This window comes from Zootermopsis nevadensis, unplaced genomic scaffold (assembly GCF_977971745.1).
Source record: "Zootermopsis nevadensis isolate Lab colony 2312 unplaced genomic scaffold, Znev_1.0 Znev_ptg000022l, whole genome shotgun sequence".
NCBI lineage: Eukaryota > Metazoa > Arthropoda > Insecta > Blattodea > Termopsidae > Zootermopsis > Zootermopsis nevadensis.
In genome coordinates this window covers 9,876,944-9,903,965 of record NW_028259154.1, presented here as the reverse complement: position 1 = coordinate 9,903,965, position 27,022 = coordinate 9,876,944, and the positions used below count along the sequence as shown (strand labels likewise).

At 40.1% G+C, this 27,022-nt stretch overlaps 1 protein-coding gene across 2 annotated transcripts in view; it reads right to left on the bottom strand.

Annotated features, from left to right (window-relative positions):
- LOC110835875 (inactive tyrosine-protein kinase 7) overlaps positions 1-27,022 on the bottom strand; it is a 104,356-nt gene that overhangs the window by 24,786 nt on the left and 52,548 nt on the right. For both annotated transcript variants that reach the window (XM_022076568.2, XM_022076569.2), the window contains exons 3-5: positions 7,318-7,444; positions 5,402-5,562; positions 4,797-4,947 (exon numbers count right to left, since the gene is read on the bottom strand). In XM_022076568.2, the coding sequence (XP_021932260.2) occupies positions 4,797-4,947; positions 5,402-5,562; positions 7,318-7,444 (439 nt within the window). The remainder of the gene's footprint in view (positions 1-4,796; positions 4,948-5,401; positions 5,563-7,317; positions 7,445-27,022) is intronic.

Genomic DNA, 27,022 nt, shown 5'->3' with positions numbered 1-27,022 from the left:
TGACTTTATGGACAAGACCCAATCATAAGTTGTCATCATTAAGATCATCATCACTCTGATTTTGTTAGCCAACTAGGCTTTACATGCCAGCATTTCTTTCTGTACCAAATAACACGTGAACGTGATGAAAGAAAGAGCTGGTATAGAACCCCCACCCCTCCCAATGCACATGCACAAAAAATCATCCAAAAGGGCGAACAAGCTTAGGAGAAATGCCCAAAAGTTAGAATATTCAGTTTTTAAAACCAAATGAACTGGGCGAAATACTTGGAAGGATCGTGATAATACAACCATTAAAACAAAAACAGTAATCTCATCCCACTCGGAACATTCACAAGCATTGGGTTCGATTACAAAATATACATTCAAGGAAAATTACGGTCTCGAAATGTTTGTGTGTCTGGTATATGTTTATAATTACTGTCCACAGACCAGGAGAAAAGCCCTGCGGGGGGAGTCGTTTCTGGTGCGGTGCGGGGGGAATGTTTACTATCAAGTGGACTAGAGGGCTGCTATTGGTGGGAAGTGTGATACGTCAGAGTTTTACGCTACTACACAGACTGAAAACATCAAGCAGTTAAGAGTAGCGTGTAGTGAGTGCGTCTGTACTGTGTTCTGTGGGTGTTGCGATAATACTCTAGATTAAATCACTGTGCCACTGTGGGGTAATCTTAAAGCTATACGCATTAGAACACATGAAAGCCTGTTGTTCGTTCATTGGTTGTGGAACGAATGCTTTTAGGATGGGTCATCACTCGCCGCGAAATCTTACGCATGCGCGTATAACGAATTCCTAACAGGGTTTTTTTCCTGGTCTGGGGAAAAAACGTATTCACATCTGGAGGAATGGATCTCAAGTCAGATTTGATGCAGGGACCCTGACATGACTCCCAGCTGCATCATGTGCAGGAGCCCTTCGGTGTTTAAAAGTCCCTTCCTATCAGTCAACTGTTCCTTATATAAATATTTATCAGAGTCGGCACAGCAGGCTCAAAGACACAAAGCCTGGCTACAGTTGGAAACCCAACAGTAACTGTCAAATGATAAATATTTGTATGAAACAGCATTTGAGGTTCACCATTGAGATAAACAGCCTTGTGGGATGTCACCTCAACTTGCTTCTTCTTCCAGGCTGATAACTCACACCAAATAATTTAATATTATGTTTGCAACTCCATTTCTGTAGACCAAACATTAACCTCTAAACTCTTCAAAACAAGCACTGATATTTTCAACCTACAATTAATCCTACAAATTTTTTTTCGTATCCAGTACACACCATTCGGCATTGGTGGTTAGCAGGATTCACGACCCATCAGTACATGGGTTCGATGGGGACCGCGACATTTAACGCTCCTGCTGTGACCCCCTTTTTTGCGAGATGATGATGAAAGTGGAAACCCCGGAGGAAAACTCCGTGATGCCTAGACCACGGCCTTGCCCAACACAAGTTTCAAATATTTTACCCATACCCCACCTGAGCCAAGCTTTCTTTTATTCCAGCCCAAATGAAACCCAATCCATTTACAATCTGCACTGGCTATCGTATCATGAATTAATTATCTGATGATGCTCAAAGAACATCTGAGGTTATTTTGATGTATCAGATGCCAAGTTTGTAAAATGTTATCTCAAACTATTTCTGGAAGAGAACAGCTACAAAAATCCACAAGAAAATTAAGCCAGTGGGATGTGTAATGAGAATAATAACAAGAATAAGAACGGTCTGAGAAAGCCACTGCTTATAATTTAAATTAGTCTCAAATCCAAACATTATATGTTACCAGACCCAAAATTTTGTGGAGTCCTTATTACCATCCATTGAATTTAATATATTTAAATTGAATTAAAATTATAATACAGCTTCTTATTTTCTTCTTAGTTATCTTAAAAAAAATCTGTCCCTTACATTCGTCATTCATGAATCAAAAATTGTTTTTTTATAAAGTTTAAAACATGTCCCTGAACTGACTTAGCACTAGTGTGAAAGACATATACACCAAGACAAGTAAATTAAATTAAATTATCTTATGCTTCCTCGTCTTACCAACAATATTTAACATAACCTGACCCAGTCCCTAGCCATCATCTACCAGGTTTTCATAACCTCACTTTTTACAATCCTTGTAACTTATAAACTCAGTTGAAGTAACTTAACATTTTCAATCCATTCAGACATTACTTCCAATTCCTTCTGTAAAGAATGTCACTTGTCTTATCTACAATCCTCATAGATTTATCCCAAGGATAAAGTACACTAAAATTACACATGAAGGACCAATCCGAGCTAAAGTAATGTTTACACGCCACATTTTGTAGCTTTCATCTTACAGACAACAATTATAACATTTAAATCACTTTAAAATACAAAAATATGCCAAATGTGACGTCAGGGTTTCTAATGAAACACGTCTAACTTCAGTTCTAGGGCAGTATTCAAGTTAAATACACGTAAACAATGTTGTTATAGTCCTTCCTTCGTGTCTCCAGAATTCGTGATATCAGGTTAACTGCAGTTAAACCATACTATCTAAATGATCTGATAAATACTATAAAATCTGTTTGCTGTGTCTGAAATGTTATCATACAGAATTCTGTATTTTTCAACTACTTTTCCCTTCTTTTTTTTTTTAGGATTTACAATTTCCTGGCAAACAACTGATTGCTCGGGCAAACAAGATGGCTCTCAATGTAAGAAGAGCTAACATTTAAGTAATGTAGCAAACCCGAATTTCAAATTAGAAACTCTTTAAGTCAAAAGTTGTCATCGGTTTGGTGCATTTTAACAGTCCGAAGGATTTAATCTTCGTGGTATCGCCTACTATATATGCCATAACATGAGATGATAAAGTTGCGTCATATTGTGATAAATATATATTTGTTTAAATCTTGTCAGTCTAATCACAATAAAATTCCTATTAAATATTAAAATATTACCATAATTAACATTTAAATATTTAAAATATATTAAATGATGTTCTCTATCGAAATGTTCGATTTACATTAGATCATCACTTTTTTACACGACATGTTTCAGTTCTAAAAGAACCATCTTCAGGTGCATAAAATTATATAAACTTAAATATAATTTCTTAAATGCAACTTTTAGTCAGATGTTTATCAGATTTCAAATGATGTTTTCATCCAGATTTTATTGTATTTTTAATATCGTATTCGAAGTTGTTCTGTATATGTGCGTCGTGGTTAACATGATTTTGTTAATTATAGTAATATTTTAATATTTAATAGGAATTTTATTGTGATTAGACTGACAAGATTTAAACAAATATATGCCATAACATATTAAAATTTCACATCGGTAATTCAACAGTTATCATTATCCGACAAAATTTTTAGAATCAATTTCTCTTTTTTTCTGTTGACAAAGTATTTCTTTCTGGTGGCCTTGCAAAGAGAAATATTCCATTTCTTGCTTTTATCAGCACAGACTGGGCTCCGTTTCGAAACCTCAATCAAAGCTTCGGACAGACGGACCTAACAGAGGGCCGAATGGAAGATGAGAATTGAGGAGGCCATGGACCGAATACGGACCGGAGAGCCATAGAAGAAGAAGTAACAATAAATCCCATAGTTTGAATAAGGCAGGAATTACTAAATACTTAAAATCTCAGTCTTTGGGCGTTTAACAGAAACTAGCAATGTCCACTGAAATTTCACAGGAAATCCAAAATATTTCTTATCATGTACCATTAAAATATTTAGTTGTTTGAAATGAGAAATTGTATCGAACACTTCTCTATGACTAATTTTCAAAACAGAAAACAAATCAATCATTTCCACTTGTTTGTTTAAGACGAATTTCTTTTTAGCATTTTTTCTAAGATGTGCTGCTGTATATGTATTCTAGTCACACCTATGACTCACTTACAAAGCATAAAAAAATCAATAATCTTCCCGACGTTGTCTCTCCGTAAGTAACACTTACGGATTCACTGCTTCTTATGACATCCCCTATGCAAAAATTAATTATTTTCCAAGGTTTAATCTCCAACAAAAACGTTTTTCTTACGAATTTACAACCTTTTCATAACTTACCACTTGGAAGAAACACGCTTTGTATGATATGACGTTTCTGGGTTGTTGCTCGGTGTACTCTGGTAGAAGTCTACCAGCTCATCGCCCTGATGATGGTGGCAGCATGGACCTCTGAAACGTCGGTAAACTTCTACCAGACTACACGGCGCAACAACCCAGAAGACGGCCATCCTCAACAAATATGCTGTCTTGCAAGTTTCTTTCAACACCCCTGTGACTAGTTTTCAAAATAGAAAAAAATCAATTTTCAAAGGATTGTCCCCCCCCCCCCCCCCCCAGTAATACATATCATACTGAGTTGCGTCAAAGTTTCCAGTTGAAGGTCCGAGTGTGATTTGCCACTTCTGTCACTCTGGGATGAAACCCCTAAAAGGCAATGTCTTACGTAAGCGATAACGAGCGAGCTATGCGAGCTGCATAAGCAACATGGGGTGTCATATGACATAAGGGAATCGCTTGTTGTGTCCTACATGAGAGAAACACACGGCCTTCCTGCGCATGCCCATTCCCTGTACTGCACGGTCAGAGCTTCCTTGCGCATGCGCCTTACTGGCCAGCGCAGCGACCTGCGCGAAAATATCAAAATATCTGATCTTGAACTTTGGCCGCCGACCGCTTCGCTGTAACATAGGACAGCGCCACACAAACAGCCAGTTTGATATTTCCGCTTCAACCACGCAACTCGCACCGCTCGCTTTTAATCGCTCACGTAGGACAGCGGGTATGGATCATGTGAGTACCTGGTGCTATTTTTTGATATAGGATCTGTCTTCCCCTTGAAGTACCACTCAGTTATGTTAGCATTCTGGTACACGCAGTCAAACTGAGCGGAGTCACCCTTCCTCACCAGCTGATTACGAGGCTGAACTTGTATGAGGGCCGAACCATTTTCTGCAAAAACATGCCAGCACACTAATTTTTTTTAAACCATTTCAACGCTGAAACTGAATGAAGATAATAGTATTCGGGACTTTTACCACTGACTCCAAATTCCTTCACAAGAATTTCTAACGCTAAAACATTAACATTTCTATTTCAATTACACTAACTGAGAAGTTAAAATTTAGTATGTCACATTTCAATATAAGTTCATCATAAAGATCCAAAATTGACAAAATTGCACAAAATAATAACTTTAAATTTTTAGCAACAATTTTCCCCTTCTTTACACACAGTTTAAAATCAATCAAATCCAAATTTGGTAACAAATTTATTTTGTTTTCGTGTTAATAACAGGCTATTCTACAGTCTTCTCCGCTACTCTACGTTGTGTTCTGTGTACCTTATTTGCAGCTGAATACGTCTACATAGTAGAGACTGTTCATTTGTAATAAAATAAACTCACCTGCTACAGCCAATGAGAAGTTGTCAGCACTGTTTCTGGACCCGGCTTCATTGCGAGCAACGCACCGATACACTCCATTATCTTTTGGTGATACATTCTTTAAGTGCAGCCGTTTTTTACCGAAGCTCACAGTATCTGACTTGGTCAAGCGATCTGCATTCCTACAGGATTCCAATCATACATGGAGCGTGTCAGGGTTTGTTATTAATATTAATTCTCTCCATGCTGAGATTTTTAACAAAAAACACATTACTTTATTTCATATTTTAGTAACACAAACTCTCTTGGTGGAACAAAGCATACTGTAACCCTGTAAAAATGGCAAGATTGGTTTTCGGTAATTGTCATACACAAACAAAAATTGGAATAGCGGCAGGTTTCAGAGTATCATCGTTCACAGCAGAGAAAGTGTTAAAATGTGACAACAAGATTTTTCTATCATCCCACGCATGTGGTATAGTCGGCGCAGTAGTTTTTGGCCGGTGCAATTTTCAAGGGGAAGGCTAGGAGCGAGTCTCTTGTGCGATAGTATAATGCTGACTGCACCGAGGAGCTTATCGGACTGAACGCCCAAGCAAAAGAAATGCACTGACCGTGCCACCTCAGGTACACAGAGTAGGCCCGTCCGCCAGCTCCGCTAGCTTCTCCACCGGTCAAAAACTACTACGCCTGCTATGCTGTGCCCTGTTCCACTGTACCAGGATGGTCATTCAGAGCGCGTAATTGCCTCGTAACCCAGTTGCGGACAGTTGTAACAAAATATCATATACGATCTTCTGGACTGTGACGCCATGCCGACTCATAGGTGGGTACAGTGGTCGAGTCGAAACGGTGCGTTCCACGTCCGTTCGAAGTAAAAGGCAAAACGCTCTACTTGACTGCTAAAAGAACTTAATCTCCAAAGCATTGTAATTGATTAGGTCGACTTCAAACAGAATCGTGTCGCTAGCGTATTTTAAATCTATCTTAATATCCAACATGTCCGCCATTCTTGATTCATATAACCTGTATTTGAGCACCTCTACTGTAGTCGGGACGAATCTGTGCGCTCGAGACCCGTTAGAAATAAACTTTTCGTTGGCTTGATCTATTAGACATTCGGTAGGACTCCTTGGACGAGGGATCGGCCCGTCGCAAGGCCTCTACCTGTACACAGGACAGCACAACACAGAAAGACGCGGACAAACATCCATGGCTTGAGTGGGATTCGAACCCACGGTCCCAGTGACACAAGTCCCACGCCTCAGACCGCGCGGCCACAGCGGACCCTTTAGAAACAAAAGTCAAGGGAATCAGAGGGGTGGGAGGGGTAGCAGATAAGGAAGCATGTACTATCCACACCATAAACATCATTTCCCAGCGGCAGTTCCTGTGTCGGTAATGTTTTTGGTTTGCATAGTATATGTTTTTGTTTCCTTCTACCCGCAAGCTAGTGACATATGCAAAACGCGCATATTCGCCTCAATAACCAGTGGTCAGGGTCCACAAATACAATTGGAATCTAGCACCCACAGTAATGGGAAATTGAAAATATTTTCTAGTCGGAAACACAAAAAAATGTAAACAAGTTAGAAAACGCAAACATGGTTTATATTTCTAGCGCTTTGACCTTTGTGAATGGCCGAGGGATTCCACGGCTGGGAATACCCCACCCAGTAACACACGCACGATAAAATCCATGTAAGTCTTCATATAATGTGCTCCGACCTTAACCGAAACTGGAATGGAACGACAAATTTAGGTAGGATTCACCATTATCAATTTTCGTAAAAAAAAAATCCATTCAGCCGTTTTCGAGTTATTCCATGCGTACAGATGAGCAGAGAGATTTGAATAGGTGCCCCGCATTTATGCGAAAGCGCCATACAAGTTCCTCGAAAGTTATTTGTTAAAGGGTTAAACACCATGTGCCTCACCGGTACCACTCGATGTGGACTTCGCCACTGCCGTCCACGCTACACCTCAGAGTGACGTCATTGCCTGCCGCAATCTTGTGGGGCGAGTCTGGCGATTGCAGCTGCACCAGGACGGGCTCCCCCAGCCCTGCAACATAAATCACATCCGGACGATCAGCCCCCGTCCCACGGAACAGACCATGGCCCACTCTGCATCCAGTCATTCAAAGAATTCTCTTCAGTACGTAACTACAGCAGACAGCGCTGACGTGAAGCGAACTTACGCGTTGAGTCTGCCCAATTTGTGGGTAAAATCGTCGAAATCTTTTCCCTTAAGTCATAGCTCGCAAAAAGGAAAACAAGGTTTACTCTCAGAACTCAAACAAAACCCGACTGTTCAAAAAATTCGTTCTTTTTTATGTAACATGAAGTTTCATCACTACGTTCACATCAAATTTCTAGATTAACTGTAATCGCATTCTCCCATCTACACCTCGTTCTCCCAAACAGCCTCTTTCCACACGACGTATCAACTAATAGTTTGCTGTGAAGTAGACCTACATTGAGAAAGGTTCGGAAAAAGTTCCAACTACGGGATTTTGTGGTTGTAATCACAAAGTATTGGGATCCATTACAGCGAATTTATTGATCAGACTAATAGCTACCGACTCATCACGAACGGTCCTGTTCCATTGTGTTGGTACAGTTCATCAGTCAGTGAGCCATTTCACTGATGTAAACAGAATACCGGCTCAAAATAACCTAACCTAAAAAAAAACACAATCACTCGCAATCCTTCCCATGCTACGCGCGAGGTAATTCGCTTGACAACACTGCTCTTTCCGGTCTAGTCTGTGTGAGAAACGTGTCGTGCCATCTCACAACAGTGTGGCCTTTCAATGCTGAAAATTGCAAGTCAGCGTGGACATATAGCCTAATCGCTGAAAGACTTCGTATTGCAGTAGTAAAATGTGATATCGCCATCTTCACACATTTAAGAACCGGCCAACATCCGGTCAGCCATAATCCGATGCCTTTTTTCTCTCTCTAAAATTGTCCATGTGGAAAAATTTAGTTACCAACCTCCACACCAATTGGAAATGGCCACACAATAAAACAAACTTCCCTGAAATTGAAATGCAGATGCCTTGTTTCATCGCTCGTCAATTTATGTGTTTTCACTTGTTTTACCGCTCACGCCCGCCATCTGCCATGCGGTTACGAAACCACTCACTGCAAGAAGGATCTTAGTCATGCAACACAGGTTTATATCCACAGTACAGTACAATTTCTAAAGCACTAAAATAATTTGTCTTAAAACTCATTTTTACGGTTCTTTGAAACACATTAGCGAGCTGCGTATGTCTGCAGGGACTCTCATGGCGTCTAATGGCTCAAATACGAACGTTAGTTAACATCACCCCTTATAGCACACTGACTTGACTTGTTTTCATGAAACTTGATAAGAACTTCATCCCGAGGGGGTAAATCGCATCTTCCGTACTTTCGCATTTTATAATTCATTAGTTGTAGAAAGTAACTTTACTTTACAAAATATAAGGATTACTTACATAATTATAATGGAATTTTTTTCTTGTTTATTTGATATTTTCGTTCTACGTTCTCGTAATTCAGACGGGATTAAGTTCCTCTTCTAAGTCGCATTATTCTGTGGATCAGTATTTTGCAAAGGGTGTGCTGAGGAACACCGGCGTGCCGTGAGAACTGTAGAGGTACGCGGCGCGATCTACTTTTTTTCCTTCTTACTACAAATGTACTCCTAGGCACACCCCGGCGGTGTGCCAGAAATATCAAAGGTATAACAAAATTACTGTATACTTAGACAGTACTGACAAACTACTAAATACAACATTTATGACATAGTTTAAAAAATATACAATTTTAAACGATAAATTGGACGATTTAATTACACAACCATGGAATACTTTAAGATTATAACAATATGTTCCTCAAATATAAAAACAAATTTTAATTAGTAATTTCATTATTTGCATTTGTTGCTTTGTGTTATTTTCTTTTGTTTATTACAGTAAAGCGATTTCTCGTACAAAATTACGAGTTTTTAACAACACTAAGGACACTAAATGTTATGATTTACTTTATTTATGGAAGGTTTCTCAACTGCATCAAACGTAAAGGGGATTATCAGACATAATAAATAAATAGAATTAAGCCTATGTCAATGCGAGCCTACTACAAACAAAACTACGAAAAATAACCCTGTCACAATTGTCGGTCCCGGACCGCAACCCGGGACCTCCCGAATGCGACTCATCAGTATTCAGCACCACATCGCGACATTCGGTTTGGTTTACCTATTTTAAATACACACAATTACTCTGATTTTCACAATAAAAACCTTCGAACCAGCCAGCGAATGCTTAAAGAACCGAGAAACCTTCAAAATATGCGGCTGAGCTGTACGTCGCTCTTGCACGAACTCTCGTTTATTTTCAGAAGCGCAACACATCAGCGAGTGAAACAAAACGGCGGCTCGCGGTTACCTCGGTTCGAGTCCCGAAAACAAGTATAGACCCCTACAGGCGATAAACATTGGCGCAGTTCTTAGTTGTTACCAGGCAAAGACAATTTGATCCTACGTTCATTTATCATAGAACTTACAGGATCTAGGTGGCAGAGATACAAAGTTCTTCTTCGGATGTCTTCCGCGATGGTATCATATTACTAATTTATTTGTTTTGGGTTTTATCCATCGCCTGTTGAATGTCTTCTTTTGTCTCAAAATTTCATAATGTTTTCAAAGATGGATCTTCCTTCGTATTCAGGAAAAAACTGTGGGTGGGGAAAGACACTTATTCTTACAATAATTTATTTACCGTCTTTACACAAACTTAAAAATGTTGTTAAAATTACTTAAAATTATAACATTTTTTCATTAGATACTAGGTCTTGTTTCATTTTACATTGACGACATGTTTCGATGTTATCTCATCATCATCAGGTCTATCAATTAAAATCTGTTGCACTTCTTGCTCTGCGTATATTGATTTGTTTTATTTGTTTGATTTTTTAAGTCTCTTCCATTAAATTTGAAGGCTGTGCCCGGATGCTTTAAATCGGGTTGTATGTGATGTGTTGTGTCCGATATTACGGGCCAGTAGATTGCAACTAGATTAGTAGATTGCAGTAGAGTTGCAATCTACTGGCCCGTAATATCGGACACAACACATCACATACAACCCGATTTAAAGCATCCGGGCACAGCCTTCAAATTTAATGGAAGAGACTTAAAAAATCAAACAAATAAAACAAATCAATATACGCAGAGCAAGAAGTGCAACAGATTTTAATTGATAGACCTGATGATGATGAGATAACATCGAAACATGTCGTCAATGTAAAATGAAACAAGACCTAGTATCTAATGAAAAAATGTTATAATTTTAAGTAATTTTAACAACATTTTTAAGTTTGTGTAAAGACGGTAAATAAATTATTGTATTAATAAACACAAACATGACGCAATTAAGATATAAAAAAACCCACTTATTCTATTGGATCTATAGATCGGGAACAGATGTATTCCGGATCCAAGACAGCAGGTGTCTCCCTCTACACCTGATAACGAAGAAATATCCATCATTCGAAATGTTGTGATTTTAAGACTTTAATAAAAAACATTCAGGTGATGGATACAATCTAAAATATAAATCTTTGCTCATTCTGACCACTCGCAAATAAATGTAAGAGATCAGCTTCAAACTCCGGTCACTATTAACTGGACAAGAACGAAGGTATAAGGGAGAACGGGGAAATGATGGTCAGCAAGTAATTTCGGTAAGGCTAGACCACCTTGGCCATCATTTATTTATTTATTTATTGTTCTGTCTGACGACAGGTCCATATGAACAGATCCTTCCATCCTTTTCTCGGACTGGGACCTGTTCATATACGTTCTTGGCAGATGATCCAGAAGTGGTTTGCCATTGCCTTCTTCTGTGTGTGAATGGAGTAATTGTTGGGATGCCACGGAGGAAAACTCCGTGTTGCCTAGACCACGGCCTTGCCCAACACAAGTTATAAATTCGGGCACCGCCGGGAATCGAACCCGAGACCCCAGGATTACAAGGCCAGCGTTCTAACCGCTAGACCACCGTGGCGGTTGCGTTATGACATGGCATGTAAAATTTCTATTTTAGAATTTAAACAAAAGTCTCCTATAGGCTGGTAGCAGGCCTACAATAGCAATAAATATCCTAGTTCTAGTGACGCACCACATAACTGGCTAGCTTTCAATAACCATACGTTTTAATAAAAAGTAGGAAAACACAGAAAATTCTCAATAGATTGTTGTGTAACGTGCATTTTTTTTTCCTTCTTTCGTCAGAGAAAGATAGATTTATATGACGAACAAGCGAAGTAGACTGCGGGCGGGTGTTTACACTTCTGCAGCAAACCGTGGATTCTGCCTGACTGGCCGCATGTAAAAATAAACATCCCTCCCTGAGATCTATCGAAAGTATTGGGACATTTCGGGTGTTGATCGGCACGCGAGACGCGGTTTGTACATCTCCTGATCTTGTGCCAGTAATTTTATTGTTTCTGCGTCATTTAGCTTGACGCCTGAAACGGGATCACGAGCTATTAAATTGTTAATTAACAACATCGATTTCGCTGTCGATATCTCGATCCTCCTGCACAACACAAACTCCCAGATGGTTGACGCTACTCGATACTGGAGTACACCAAATTCAAAAGTAAAAATTCTGTCCTACTATATGTCATGTAGGCGCTTGGGGGGGATGGAGGTACGAGGTGCGATCGGAAAGTTTCTAGACTGCGCGTATAAAAACCCGTACACTTATCTCAGGTATTAAATTCATCCATAACCCTCGAAGTAGTTCCCCTGGGAGTGAACACAACGATCCCAGCGCCGCTGCCAAGCCTGGAAGCATCCCTGGAAATCTTTCTTTGTCAGCCTGTCAAGCACCATCTGCGATTCTGCCTGAATCTCTTCTATCGTCTCAAATCTCCTTCCCTTTAGCTGAATTTTCATCTTTGGGAAGAGGAAGAAGTCACACGAAGCTAAATCCGGCGAATAAGGAGGGTGCGGGATGACGGCCATGGTGTTTGAGGCCAAAAACTGCCGAACTTTGAGGACGGTGTGCGCTGGCGCGTTGTCATGATGCGTCGCATGTGGAGTTCTTCCTTTAGAATCAGCTGACAGGTCCCATAGCCTATCCCAACAATGTCGCACAAGTCGTTGATGGTACTACGTCGATCTTCGTGAATGACCTGCCGAATCTTCGTAACATTTTCGGGCGTTGTGCTCGAAGATGGTCGTCCAGAACGCTCGTCATCATCGACAGAGGTTCGGCCATTTTTAAAACGTGAATGCCACACAAAAGTTTGTGCACGACCCATTGCGGACTCCCCAAATGCTTGCTTTAGCATTTCATAGGTTTCCGTAGCCGTTTTGGCGAGTCTTTGGCAAGAGATTCAGGCAGAATCGCAGATGGTGCTTGACAGGCTGACAAAGAAAGATTTCCAGGGATGCTTCCAGGCTTGGCAGCGGCGCTGGGATAGTTGTGTTCACTCCCAGGGGAACTACTTCGAGGGTGATGGATGAATTTAATACCTGAGATAAGTGTACGGGTTTTTATATGCGCAGTCTGGAAACCTTCCGATCGCACCTCGTATATCTCTTCCACGTTCTTGACCTCGGCACTAGATGGGGGTGAGTGGTTAGAGTCAATAGGAAAACATTCTTTCGTGTTGTGTGACTCATAGTAGTAGTTTTTGTCAACTCAGAATTAAGCTGAGAGTCTGTTTATCCGTGTTGAGAAAAATTGTCTGTGCAATTACAGAGAGCAGTAGGCAGACATTATTTCAATGTCAGATAAAAGTACAAGAGTGACTTCCAGTATATGTTTGCAGGACAGACAGTAACATTTCAACCGCCACCTAACGGCATTAATTCATTGACCTTTGTAATGGAGAACTGTTGTTATTTCTTTGAGGTTAGAACTGAATTATTCACATAATGTTGACGAGTTTCAGCTCCGAAGGTTAAAAGTCATGCACCAATTAAAACCGTGCCACAATTCAAGCGGGTGGAATCCGGCTTCTCACCGCGGGGTCCAAATTCAATCCCAGAGCAACCTCTATGTGATTTTATTTTTGTGAATAAAGTGTTATTATTATTATTTAGTGTTCTGTCTGACGACAGGTCCATATGAACAGGATCCTTCCATCCTTTTCTCGGACTGGGACGTGTTCATATACGTTCTTGGCAGATGATCCAGAAGTGGTTTGCCATTGCCTTCTTCTGTGTGTGAATGGGATGCCACGGAGAAACCGGGGAAGCCCCCGGAGGAAAACTCCGTGTTGCCTAGACCACGGCCTTGCCCAACACAAGTTATAAATTCGGGCACCGCCGGGAATCGAACCCGAGACCCCAGGATTACAAGGCCAGCGTTCTAACCGCTAGACCACCTCATCTTATTATTATTTAGTGTTCTGTCTGACGACAGGTCCATATGAACAGGATCCTTCCATCCTTTTCTTGGACTGGGACGTGTTCATATACGTTCTTGGCAGATGATCCAGAAGTGGTTTGCCATTGCCTTCTTCTGTGTGTGAATGGAATAATTGTTGGGATGCCACGGAGAAACCGGGGAAGCCCTCGGAGGAAAACTCCGTGTTGCCTAGACCACGGCCTTGCCCAACACAAGTTATAAATTGTGTTGGGCAAGGCAGGATATATTTATTTCCAAAAACAGCACATTCATTCAATGAAGGCTCACAGTTTATCTGTCACGGTCCATAATGTGACAAGGATCAAAACTAAATCATCTTCTGGGTTATAATGTCGTGTTATAATGAAGAAGTTTCCTACCTCTTTCATATTCTAGGTAGAAGTAAAGTTACACCCACATGCAGTAAATTTTTCGGTCTCTGGAATAAGAGATAAAGACTTCGAGGGAATTTCTACTGACCCTTCACCAAATCGAAATATGTTGTAAATAAATGGTATAAAATATAAGGACACTAAAAGAGAAACTGTTTGAACACTTCGATTCAAAAGTGGATGGAGAGAGAGAATGTTTGGTTTCCAGGGTTCCTAAAAGCCCCACGACATTCACACTAGTGTGGTAATACAGATTATGTTCGTGAAGATGAAGATCAGAATAAGTGACATCTTGTCCTCGCACAAAGTTCACCAACTATCACTTGCCTTCATAAAGTGTCGAGTTATGCCACTGTTACACAGTGTCGAGTTGTGGATGCATTAGTCGCCATGGTAACGACAGATTCAAGTGTGTGTACCTCGCGCATTAGCCAGTCACGTACATACCGTGTTTACTTTGAGGTCCGGCTCCAGACTCTGCAATCGATGTCTGGGAGTCGAGTGATCGACTTGAATATGTAACAGTAAACCGACGTGTCTCACAATCGAGAATGTCACGAAACCTATCGATCAGTCACTCAGAAATTTCCGATATGCATGGTGTTAACTCCTTGCTACAAGAGGCTATTTAATTCTTTCGGAGATATTGTAAAACTCTAAGCAAACATTAGTAAATACACTGTTGACAATGGTCGCTTATGATTGATTTTGAACTTGGCCAACTTTTTGGTCAACACTCTAAGTATTGTGATTAATTAGTGGATGTGTGTTTTGTATGGTGTGTCAGATGTTTTATTTTGGGTGTGGTATGTTGTATTGTTGTGTCTCATTGTATTGTTGTGTGAGTGCATCGGTTCATGACGTTTGTAATACATTACAGTTATTGTCTTATGTCTAGGTGGTATTATTTATTTATTTATCATTTTTTTTAAGTACTTTAGGTTGGATGGTTTTGTAATTTATGAGTTGGTTGATTTTGAGTGGGATGTTTTTGTGTTGTTGTGTCTTATTGTTTTTGTTGTGTCCTTTTTATTATTTTGTTCTGTCTCTGTGTTGATGTATCTTATTGTTTCTTGTGTCTTATTGTTTTTGTTGTGGTTTTTTTATTGTTTTGTTCTGACTCTGTGTTGATGTATCTCATTGTTTGTTGTGTCTTATTGTTTTTGTTGTGCCCTTTTTTTATTGTTTTGTTCTGTCTCTGTATTGATGTATCTCATTGTTTGTTGTGTCTTATTGTTTTTGTTGTGCCTTTTTATTTTTTTATTTTATTGTTTTGTTCTGTCTCTGTGTTGAAGTATCTCATTGTTTGTTGTGTCTTATTGTTTTTGTTGTGTCATTTGTTGTTGTTGTTTGTTCTATCTCTGTGTTGTTGTATCTCATTGTTTTTGTTGTGTCCTTTTGTTTATTGTTTTGTTCTGTCTCATTGTGTTGATGTATCTCATTGTTCTGTTGTGTCTCATTGTTTTGTATCTTATTGTAGGTCACTGCCACCGGGTATAAACCCATTTGCAGTCAATAATAAATATATATATATATATAATGAAACAAACGATGAAGTTTCGGAGTGTCTGCAAGTAACCAAAGGTTTAAATCTTCATGTTCTTCTTTCATTAACACCTTGGTCCATCCGTCTACCACTTTCATTCTTCCTTACGCCATTCAATAATCTGAAATTTTCCACAGTTGGTGTGGATATATAATATTCAAACGAGTTTTAACGCTTTATTTAAAGTTATATTAAAATAATAGATTAAAGACAAATTTAGACCTTATTTATTTTCTAAACTGAAATCCCAGATTCGAGGGTATGCTCAGGATCTGGATAGAATTAACCTTTTTTAAACCAGAAGGTCTCCCATGAGATTTATGACACATTTTAATCTTTAGATCTGTATCAGCTTGTAGCTCTCATCTATAGATCTCACTGATCGAAAAAGTGCGTATTACTGGAGTCGCGATCATTAAAACATAAACTTGTTAGCAAACTGTGTTAGTTCCAAATAAACTATGTAAATACACCTTCTAGATAACACCCAAAAATAAAACCACAAAATTCGAATAATTAGAAGAATACGTTCCTTTGCTGCAGTGTTCCCTGTAAGAAAAACTTTAAGAAATCAACGCAACCAACTCCGTTATAAAGGACTTCACTGAGCAGTCGTTAGCTATTTAGCTACACAAGACATATCACCTTTTCACAAAACCCAAAAGGCATTTAGCACAAAGTTTAGATTTCTGCTCATATTAGAGCTACTGGGGTTTGATGCCTCTAATACCATAATCCCTCAACTGCTAGAAACGATCCCAAGAAAACTGCGAGAAGTATCGATAACAAGTCGTTGCTTCGAACACTGCTTAAAAATACCGTGAATCGTTCGAAAATGAGGTAACAATTACATTAAATTAAAAAATGTTAACATCAGTTTAATGGGGCAAGTATAAACCAAGTCTTCCGTAATTTAACGATGGCCTTTCACATGTTCAGTTTATTATAGCTCGGATGTAGGAAAAAATAAATACGTTTAGAATCATGGTGGGAAAATGTCTTGGAAAGAGACCTCAGACTGGAATATACAGAACGTGAGAGAATGTTATAATTGTCTAATGTTAGGAACATAAGTTAAGAAGACTCTAATTATATTGAGTTGTTTCAGTATGCGGTCCAATGACGGGTTTTGGTATCAATCGCATTGGCTAGAGCAGTGGTATTTAACCTGGGATACGCGTACCCCCTGGGGTGGGGTACGCGAAGACATCATAGGGGTACGTGAAATTTAAAAAATATATATATTATTTTATGATAAACACTGAATAATCAGTAATGTAATTTATTTAATTTATTTTAGATGTAGATTATATACTATGTATAACTTGAATTATACACCAACAACTTTGGGGGTACAGAGTTGAAGAGAAATTATATCTGGGGGTACGCGAACAAAAAAGGTTGAATACCACTGAAGTATTTTTTATAGAGAACTCCACGGTGCAGGTAATTCTTGAAAAGCTCAATGTTACAAAGCTAGTCATGGAAATCCTGCCACAAAAGCTCATCATGAGACCCTACCTTCAGCCAGTTTAATCTTGTCCACACACTCAATCTTTTTCTTCATAATATCCGTTTTAATATAATCCTTTAATTTTAAGGTTTTAATATTTTCTACTAAAACTGTGAATACGTGTATATTTCTCTCCCATACGTGCCCCGCCATCTAAACCTCCTTGATTTATTCACCATATTAAATAAGAATCTCCTCATTATGCAGGTTTCTCCGTTCATTATCAATTAATTATCACAACTCATAATATTTCTGTGCATACTACAGTGGTCCAAGGATCTAGCCCACGGGGCCTAGTCAGTTCTGGCGATGCCACTACGAACAGTAATTGGTCTGTGCTGTGAGCTATGGTCTGTGTTTCTTAACACCGCGGTCATTAAAGTTGATTACACAAGCAGCGATCTTCCTCTGTTTGTTCAAACTGCAGGCCCATTATTACTACCGGGTCTTCAAGAGGCTTGCTTACACACACAAACTCTGGCAGACGGATATTCCCTCTTTCCCGTCTACCCTTGGATTTTTTAAAGAAAAATGTCTTCTTGGGTTTGTGTATTTTATAGAAACTTCTTCCATTTGTGACACGTCACTCCTAAGTTATCTTTTACTGCCCTCAAGATGGCAGGAGAGGCTGATTTCGTTGACAGTATCAAAAACCAAACACATTTAGAGAAGAAAATGATTGTTTATCGCTTACAGCGTGGAAATAGTTAAGACAGAGAAACGAATTCTTATTTCAAATCTTCAGTTTGTAACCATGGAAAGAATCGTTCACAGTTGGTAATATTTGTCCCATTTTATTAAAGGCAAAATCCAGATTTTTGTTAGGTTAGGAAATCCCATGCAGAGTCCTTCTGTTTTAGAATCGTGGAACTTTATTTGATTTGCCAACTTTTGCAGTATTGAAACTACAAATGGATTTTGTTAAACATAATATAATATAAAATTAACCTACAATACGTTTTACACGACTTCAGTCAGGCAGAAACTTAAATTTCAAGGTGTCCAATCCTTATCTACGAGAAAAGTAAAGTAATTTTGAACAAGGTAGCTCAGTTATTAAAACAATGCTTCAGTCTCGAAGACCGGGAATCGATCCCCGGCAGGGTAGTATTTCTGATTTCTCTCTTCGCCATAACAACCTAAACCAGATCGACGGCCTGCCCATCATCCTGTTCAGTTGATATCGGCGTTACGTTTTTCCTCTTGGGTGAATCGGCCTGCGAGTGAAGCTAACCAGTCATCCCAATCTAGTGTCGAGGTTAAGAATATGAAGTCAGTCACATTTCGATATTTACTGGTATATTTTTAACAATTTTATTGGATCATTATAGCAAGCTGTGAACTTGAATACAGAGAATGTACAATACGTTATTCGGCCTCGCACACAACCTACTACGTCATCTTTCAAGCGCTTGATATGGGGACGAAAACGTGGGTGGTGCACCAATCGACTAAGAGCCTTTGTAAAAACATTCTAATGGAGTATTCACGTTCAGGGTCGCAGTGGCCGCGCGGTCTGAGGCGCGGGCCTTGTGCCGCTTGGTCACTGGGACCGTGGGTTCGAATCCCACTCAAGCCATGGATGTTTGTTCTTTGTTTTTCTGTGTTCAGGTATAGGTCCTCTGACGAACCGATCACTCGTCCAAGGAGTCCTACCGAATGTCTACAGATCAAGCCAACGAAAAAGTTGGGACCTGCAGTGCTCAGGCACTTGAAGAACGAGTAGTTCAAGTGTTCAAGTACTCAAGTAGTAGTCACGTTCAGAGACAAAGGTAGATATGGTATAAGGTAGAGGAGAACGGAAAAACAAAAGAAACGCGAGTTGCACAACACTCCGTAACATAAAGATTCATAAGGCATAAACGCAAATCTATATGGAAAAAAGAAAACCTCGGGGAGAAAACTAAATGTCCCCCAACGAACTTAAAAAAGTGAAATGAAATATATAAAGGTAATTTAATGGTCTCACAGCGTCAAGACACAATACGGAGAAATGTTAAAAATGTTTCGGGTCAAACAATCGGTACCCAACAGCCATATTCGTTTCTCGAAAACTATGAACAATTTAAAACATATATAACCTTAAAATAAAATTAACTAGCCTACACGTAAGAATTTACGGGCAATAGTACTCAAAATTTCAATGGAAGATTTTAATATCAGCAGATGACTGTCTTCTCAGTTGTTCCGCTGCTATCGCCCTGATGATGGAAGGCAGCAAGGACCTCTAAAATGTTGGTAAACTTCTACCAGACTAAACGGCGCTACAACCCAGAAGACAGTCATCTACAGCACTAATTTAGTCTGCACGTTAAGAATTTCAATAAATGTATAAATGCATTTCAGAATTTACAAGATCTAACTACATCCACCCATCTCATTGATGGCCTCTTAAGGATATTCCAAGTTTTATTTATCTTTCTGTTAATGTTTTCGTGTTTGTAGCAATGTTACATATATTAAGTGGGTTCCGTAGACGTTTCAAAAGCGCCGTATATGCCAACTGTTCACTTGTCCATCTATAAATAGGGCGACCCTCGGTTCTCGCTTCTTACAAGACTCTTGACCAACGAGAGAAGAACGCTCCCTGCATTGTGTGAGCAAAGTTTGTATAATCAAATTATCATACTCCACATCTCCAAGGAGAGTATGTCTAATTAATTTCCATTTCTCTGCCTGTACGGACTGCCACCCCTTGCATGGGACTTCTTCCACCCCACTGCTAATGAAATATGAAGTTGATGGATTTCACCACCGGTTAGCCTCAGAAAATTAACGGTCCTCAATGTCGGTACACGCCACCAAAACCAATGACTCCATACGAATGCGGCTAGGGGGGTTATTGAACAACTGGAAGTAACCTTACGTGTCAACATGTCTGCTACTTTCATGAAACTAACATGTGGATTCACAGCCCAATAAGTTTCTAGCACAGCTTAGGAAAACCAACTCAAAAAAAAGGAACCTTGGGCCTAAAATCTAATTCTGTTACGCTCATGCATTTTGCGTAACATCCCTACAAGAATTCTCTTCCACAGAGACGTTAGTCTTCGTCACCAATTCCAACTCTGAGGATCAGCCAGCCCGCCTATTCACTGGATGTCTGAGAATCCTTTTCCAGTTAAGAATGAGTGGATCTCCCCTCTCCACTCCACGCTTTTCAGGATAGGCACTGTGTAAACTTCATTTTGATAAAGTGACTGACATATATTTTGCTTTTGCAGCAGACTAAAACACAGGCTGCTGATTAGGCCTGTGGTCAAAATTTGCGATGTAACATTCTGGAATGAACTGATCCAAATGAGCGATTTACCTGACGGTAAGCGATTGGATCCGGTTCTTGGCTCTAAAGATTGATCACTGACCGATCACGTCACCAGACAGTCAAAGGATCTCTCTACCAGAATTCATTCGCAGATCCGTGCTAAATGACCGCGTCCTATACTGTACTGGAGTTATTTGAAGCTTGCGCCAAATAAATCTGTCACGGCAAGAAAACAAACTAAACACCTTCCACCTCTCCCACTATTCCACCATCACAGTAGTTTTTGGCCAGTGGAATTTTCAAGGGGAAGGCTAGGAGCGAGTCACTGACTGCACCGAGGAGCTTATCGGACTGAACGCCCAAACAAAAGAAATACACTGACCGTGCCATCTCAAGTACACAGACTAGGCTCGTCCGCCAGCTCCGCCAGCTTCTACTGCGCCGACTATACATTGTCACTCTGGACGTAACCATAGTGCTGTAAACATTACCCAACCTTGAAAGTCTCCATTCTGCCATGCCAACATTGAAGGAGCCTTCGTGAGCCAATCAGCTTCAGTTACTTGCTGTATGATCGCTTGGGTGGCAGAGTTACTCGTGTTACATGTGAATACTGCGTTTATGTGAAGCAGATAATTGGTGTTGAGCAGAAGACGTTCGACTGATATATCAAACATGGACGGCGGAAGTCTCGACACAGAAATGCCATAGAGGCGGTGTATAAAGTATTCAGTTACTTCAAACGCTAAGCAGACGCTGGCATGTCAGTCTACGACGCTGCCTAACAGCAAGAACGTCTTGCTGAAGCGTGCAAGGAATAATTGGAAAGGTAACGCCGTAATTTTTATTTCACTCTCCCTGTGGCCCACCCGCCTTCGTTTGCCTTGTCACTTCAACTACGCTGTTCAACTGCAAAGGTTATTCCTATGTAATGCCTACGAGGGTGGAATGTCGTGGTCTTTCGAAAGCTATGCTCTATTATCCTAGCATCCACCTTGACAAATTGAGGAAGAACCACGGAACACCTGCGTCCGGACTCACGGTCTAACTAAATGGCTTACCGAACCCGAAGGTTCATCACCGAATTAGCAAAAGCCCTCCACCGCACCCTGTCCTGGGCCAACAAAATCCAGTCTCGTTCAACTCTTATCTCCCATAGATCCCGCCTAACATTATCCTCCCATCTACGTCTAGGTCTCCCCATCGGTCTCTTCCCCTCAGGCTTCCCAACCAATACCCGGTGCACACCTCTTGTCCCATCCATGCGCGCTACATGCCCCGCCCATCTCATTCTTCTTGACTTAATCACCCTGACAATACTGGGAAAGTACAGATTTATAAGTTCATCATTATGCAGTTTTCTCCACGCCCCATCGTCTTCTCTCCTAGGCCCAAATATCCTTCTCAACACCCTATTCGAAATCCCAGTCTGCCACACGAAATTCAAACCATCAGTTTTCTTCATTCTGTGTTGGCGTTAATTTGCCTTGTAGCCGAAGTTTTTGTCGGTCGATTCCCTTAAAAGCCGAACTCCCTACATTATTCTGTTTCACTGCTGATATCTCAAACCGTACTATTTCTTATTTCACATTACTGCTATCGTAGCTCATTTTCCCGCGTTGCTCCGTTTTGAGTTCGCTCAATATCCGACGCCGCTCATGGTGACGACAGCGGCATGATTTACAGCTGATCGTAAGGGAGAGTGGACTCATTTCCGTAAGTAGAATGGGCAATCCCCCCACAATAAATTGGTTTCAGTTTCATTAATGCGCCCAATCGCTTGTGAAGCTTTCAGTTGCTATAGTCACGGCCTTCTGTTCATATGGTTGGTCTAATTACATGCATCGCCCTGATGGCGGAGGCAGTATGACCTTTGAAACGTTGGTTAACATCGACCAGACTACACAGCGCAACAACCCAGAAGACAGAAATATTCGTACTTATCGCCCTGATGATGGAGGCAGTATGACCTCTGAAACGTCGGTAAACATCGACCAGACTACACAGCGCAACAACCCAGAAGACAGAAATCTTCGTACTCTGATAACGGAGGCAGTATGACCTCTGAAACGTTGGTTAACATCGACCAGACTACACAGCGCAACAACCCAGAAGACAGAAATCTTCGTACTCTGATAACGGAGGCAGTATGACCTCTGAAACGTTGGTTAACATCGACCAGACTACACAGCGCAACAACCTAGAAGACGGAAATCTTCATACTCATCGCCCTGATGATGGAGGCAGTATGACCTCCGAAGCGTTGGTTAACATCGACCAGACTACACAGCGCCACAACCCAGAAGACAGAAATATTCGTACTCATCGCCCTGATGATGGAGGCAGTATGACCTCTGAAACGTCGGTAAACATCGACCAGACTACACAGCGCAACAACCCAGAAGACAGAAATCTTCGTACTCTGATAACGGAGGCAGTATGACCTCTGAAACGTTGGTTAACATCGACCAGACTACACAGCGCAACAACCTAGAAGACGGAAATCTTCATACTCATCGCCCTGATGATGGAGGCAGTATGACCTCCGAAGCGTTGGTTAACATCGACCAGACTACACAGCGCCACAACCCAGAAGACAGAAATCTTCGTACTCATCGCCCTGATGATGGAGGCAGTATGACCTCTGAAACATTGGTTAACATCGACCAGACTACACAGCGCAACAACCTAGAAGACAGAAATCTTCATACTCATCGCCCTGATGATGGAGGCAGTATGACCTCCGAAGCGTTGGTTAACATCGACCAGACTACACAGCGCAACAACCCAGAAGAGAGAAATCTTCATTCTAATTCCTCTTCATGATATCTTCCGTCATTTCTCAACAGTCAAAATACCTGACTGTCGCCTTGTCATCGAATACGCCTGCTTCTGGTCTTCTCGTCACGTAAACTACCACTAGCATGACAGGTCAAATCGGACAGCGCGTTTTAGATTACATCAGCATAATTAAACTGATTGCTCGCGAGCCAAATCCGGCCCGAGACCGTTTGTGATCAGCACAGTAAAATTATTTATTAATTTTTGCTACTTAAAATCTCATTTATTTTTATTCAAAAATATTTGATTAATAATGTGATTCTTATCTCGTCTGCTGCTTTACGTACAAAAGGCACACATGTGAATTGCTTTTAAAGAAACTATTGTAAAATGAAGTTTTCCGGGTAAAAACTGTGTTAGATACAAGCTGTTGCATGAATAATTTTTTAGTAATATTTAATCCGACAATAATGTGTGCACATTTCAATAAAATTTGTATTTAAACATATATTATGACAATTGCTCATTCCTGAATGGGCCAAGTATTGTGAAAATAACAATTGGTTATTAATTTTCAAAAATATTGCAACGAAGGGTTTCATGGCTCTTGGATCCAATGGGAAAATGATCTTTGCCAAAGGAGAGAAAAAGATTGTACCACCCAGGGTTCGATGATTCAAGCTGCTGACCTTAACGGTATGGATTGGATCGTTCCACCAGAAACTCTACAAGTGCCAAGCGCGAACATCACAGGCGATTTACGAAATGACGTGGACAGGCGGACGAACAATGTCGAGTCATCACAAATTCCAAGTTATGATATCGTAAAAATTACAACAGAGTAAAAACATCAATACAGGGGCAATTTTGGAACAAATATGTAACTCACCAACAAACAGCGTACAATCGGAAGATAGTATATATCTGTATCGCTTACCTGAACCAAAACAAAACAATTACACAGTCGCCAATGTGACAACGCATAGAACATCACGCCCTTACGTAGGCTACACGCAACACACAGCTGTCGGAGAAGTTGCGGCATCTGCGCGGCGAACAGTGTTTGTCGGGTCTTCTTAAATAAAACCCAGAGGCCGTGACTTTCATTAATAAGGATCGGAGATAAAGCAGGCGCTGTTCAAACACCAAATAAAGTCGACAACCGATCTCGTCACATCCCACCTTTGATTTGACTAATTCAGTTAAGTTGGCGAGTACATTAGGCGATCAAAGTGATTTGTAGATAAAGTGGATCTGATTTGCTGATCCGCTTTGCCAAGCTAGTTGCTCCGTAGGAGACGTACTTAACCTCAAAGCCATTCTCTAAACGGGTTGCTTTGCTCCTAGCGCCATGTTGGAATAGTAACATGATAAATGTTGCTGACCTAAACGAGGGATCACGGTGGGTTTGTGAAATAATAGATCAGGAATTTTATCACTTAGAATATAGAGAGTCATTCACCGTTGAATCCACTTGAATACAGGCAACTCTCGGTTTACGAACATTCGCTATAATGAACTTCAGAATTCATTCAAAATTTCTTAAAGTCGCCAACAGATAGAGTTCCTTATAAAATTAAATGTCAAACGTATATTGAATATAATTGTAAGATTTATATAAATAAACTTTTAAAAAATGTATTTAATATAATAATAATCCGAAAAGTATTATATGATAATTATACTGAACTGTTCTTGGTTAATTTAACTAATCTAACCATTAAAAAACGTTGGTTTACATGCCACGTCGCGTAAAATGTTTTCTCGTGGGAAAGAAATCGGTAATTCCCCCTTTAAAATATATAATATTGTAAACGTATTATATAGACCATTCGATGTTTAGTACATGGTTTTAATGCTTAAAAATGGCTGCTAACGTACACGATACGTATCGTAAAAGCTCAGGAATGGAAGATACACATAACGAACAAGAACGTATAACGAACAACGATTTGGCAAGGAACTCGTCCGTAAACCGAGAGTTGCCTGTACACAGTTTCACCTTGAATTAACGCCTTATGCACCTGATAAAATCAACACAAAATTATTAAAATAATTAAATCTGCTTCTGCAGTTCTGTAATACTTACTGGCTCACATGCAGAGGTTAAAATAATTAAGATTACGTGGGAGCCCCTAGAATTTCAAATTAGTAAACTTATAGCAATGAAGATAAAAGTAGTAATCACCCGTAAAACATGGGCAAACCTACCAGGCTACACGGCGCAACATCCCAGACGACAGTCATCTTCAAGAATTTTTTATTTCAAACAAATTATATATCCGTAGATTCATTCACCATGTGAAACGCGGAACCAAAATTATGACAACTACATATGAATTCGAGTTCAATATAACATATCGACTGATGTAATTAATAAGTGAACGGGACACGGAATGAAAGAATCTAATCTCGGTTTTGTCCATCGTGAAAACCTGAAATCTCATAGGTCTACTAAGGCACAAATTTAAGAATTTTGCCCTGACAGGCCCGGCCAGACGAACATTTTACCAGAGCCCGAAGTTTAACGTCAAATATGTTACTGGTACCCAACCTTCGTCCGACTTCTTTTTCCAGCCAGACTAAGCCTGACAGTTATTATTATTATTATTATTATTATTATTATTATTATTATTAGTGTTCTGTCTAACGACAGGACCATATGAACAGGATCCTTCCATCCTTTTCTCGGACTGGGACCTGTTCATATACGTTCTTGGCACATGATCCAGAAGTGGTTTGCCATTGCCTTCTTCTGTGTGTGAATGGAGTAATTGTTGGGATGCCACGGAGAAACCGGGGAAGCCTCCGGAGGAAAACTCCGTGTTGCCTAGACCACGGCCTTGTCCAACACAAGTTATAATTTCGGGCACCGCCGGGAATCGAACCCGAGACCCCAGGTTCTAACCGCTAGACCACCGTGGCTATAGTCTGCTCTATCGTATAATTAATTCATTTTTCTTTCAGTTCAAAAATGACTCTAATCCTAGAATTATTTAACGACGCTCTAAGAACATCTGAGGGCTTTTTTTTAAAAAAATAACAAAGCCTGGAGCAGTGCAGACCTCTAACGTATATAGGTAATTACTCAAAGAGCTCCCATGCTGAAGACTAAATAAAACAAAAGAATTCTCACCGCCGCAAGTCTCGTTCTTGTCTTCATTTGTGCCAGCACTTCGCGTGATAGCCTTCATTTGTTTAATATCTTAGCACGACATCGAAGCGCAGTCGTGCGAGGTTGGCTAATTAAACAGAGGCTGCTCTTAACTTGGGGTGAACACAGCTCAGAGTCGTATTGAGCGCAATCTAGGAAAGGCAAATCCACACAAGGAGATGACTAATAAGCTTCGCCTTCAAATAAAAGTATATATACCAGCGACATACGTGTCTTGTGCTGTCTGCGACATGTAACATGAATAAAAAAACATATGCGTACATCACAATGGTTGGAAATCCTCCTCCAAAGAAACGCTGGGATACTGAGATGCGTAAGGGAGGATAATATTAAAAATGAATCGTAAACAAAATGTTAAATGGATTCAGCTGACTCAGGATAGTCAGATAGTGTGAATTCAAAATGATTGATCAATAATCGTGTTCCATGACATTTTTTAACTCTATGTGGTTCCTTTTAAATACCACTACGGCTCTCTGCTGGTCTATTTAGATACCACTAAGCTGTACAGATACAACTACTATTATGAACTAGTTTGATTTTATTTTATAACT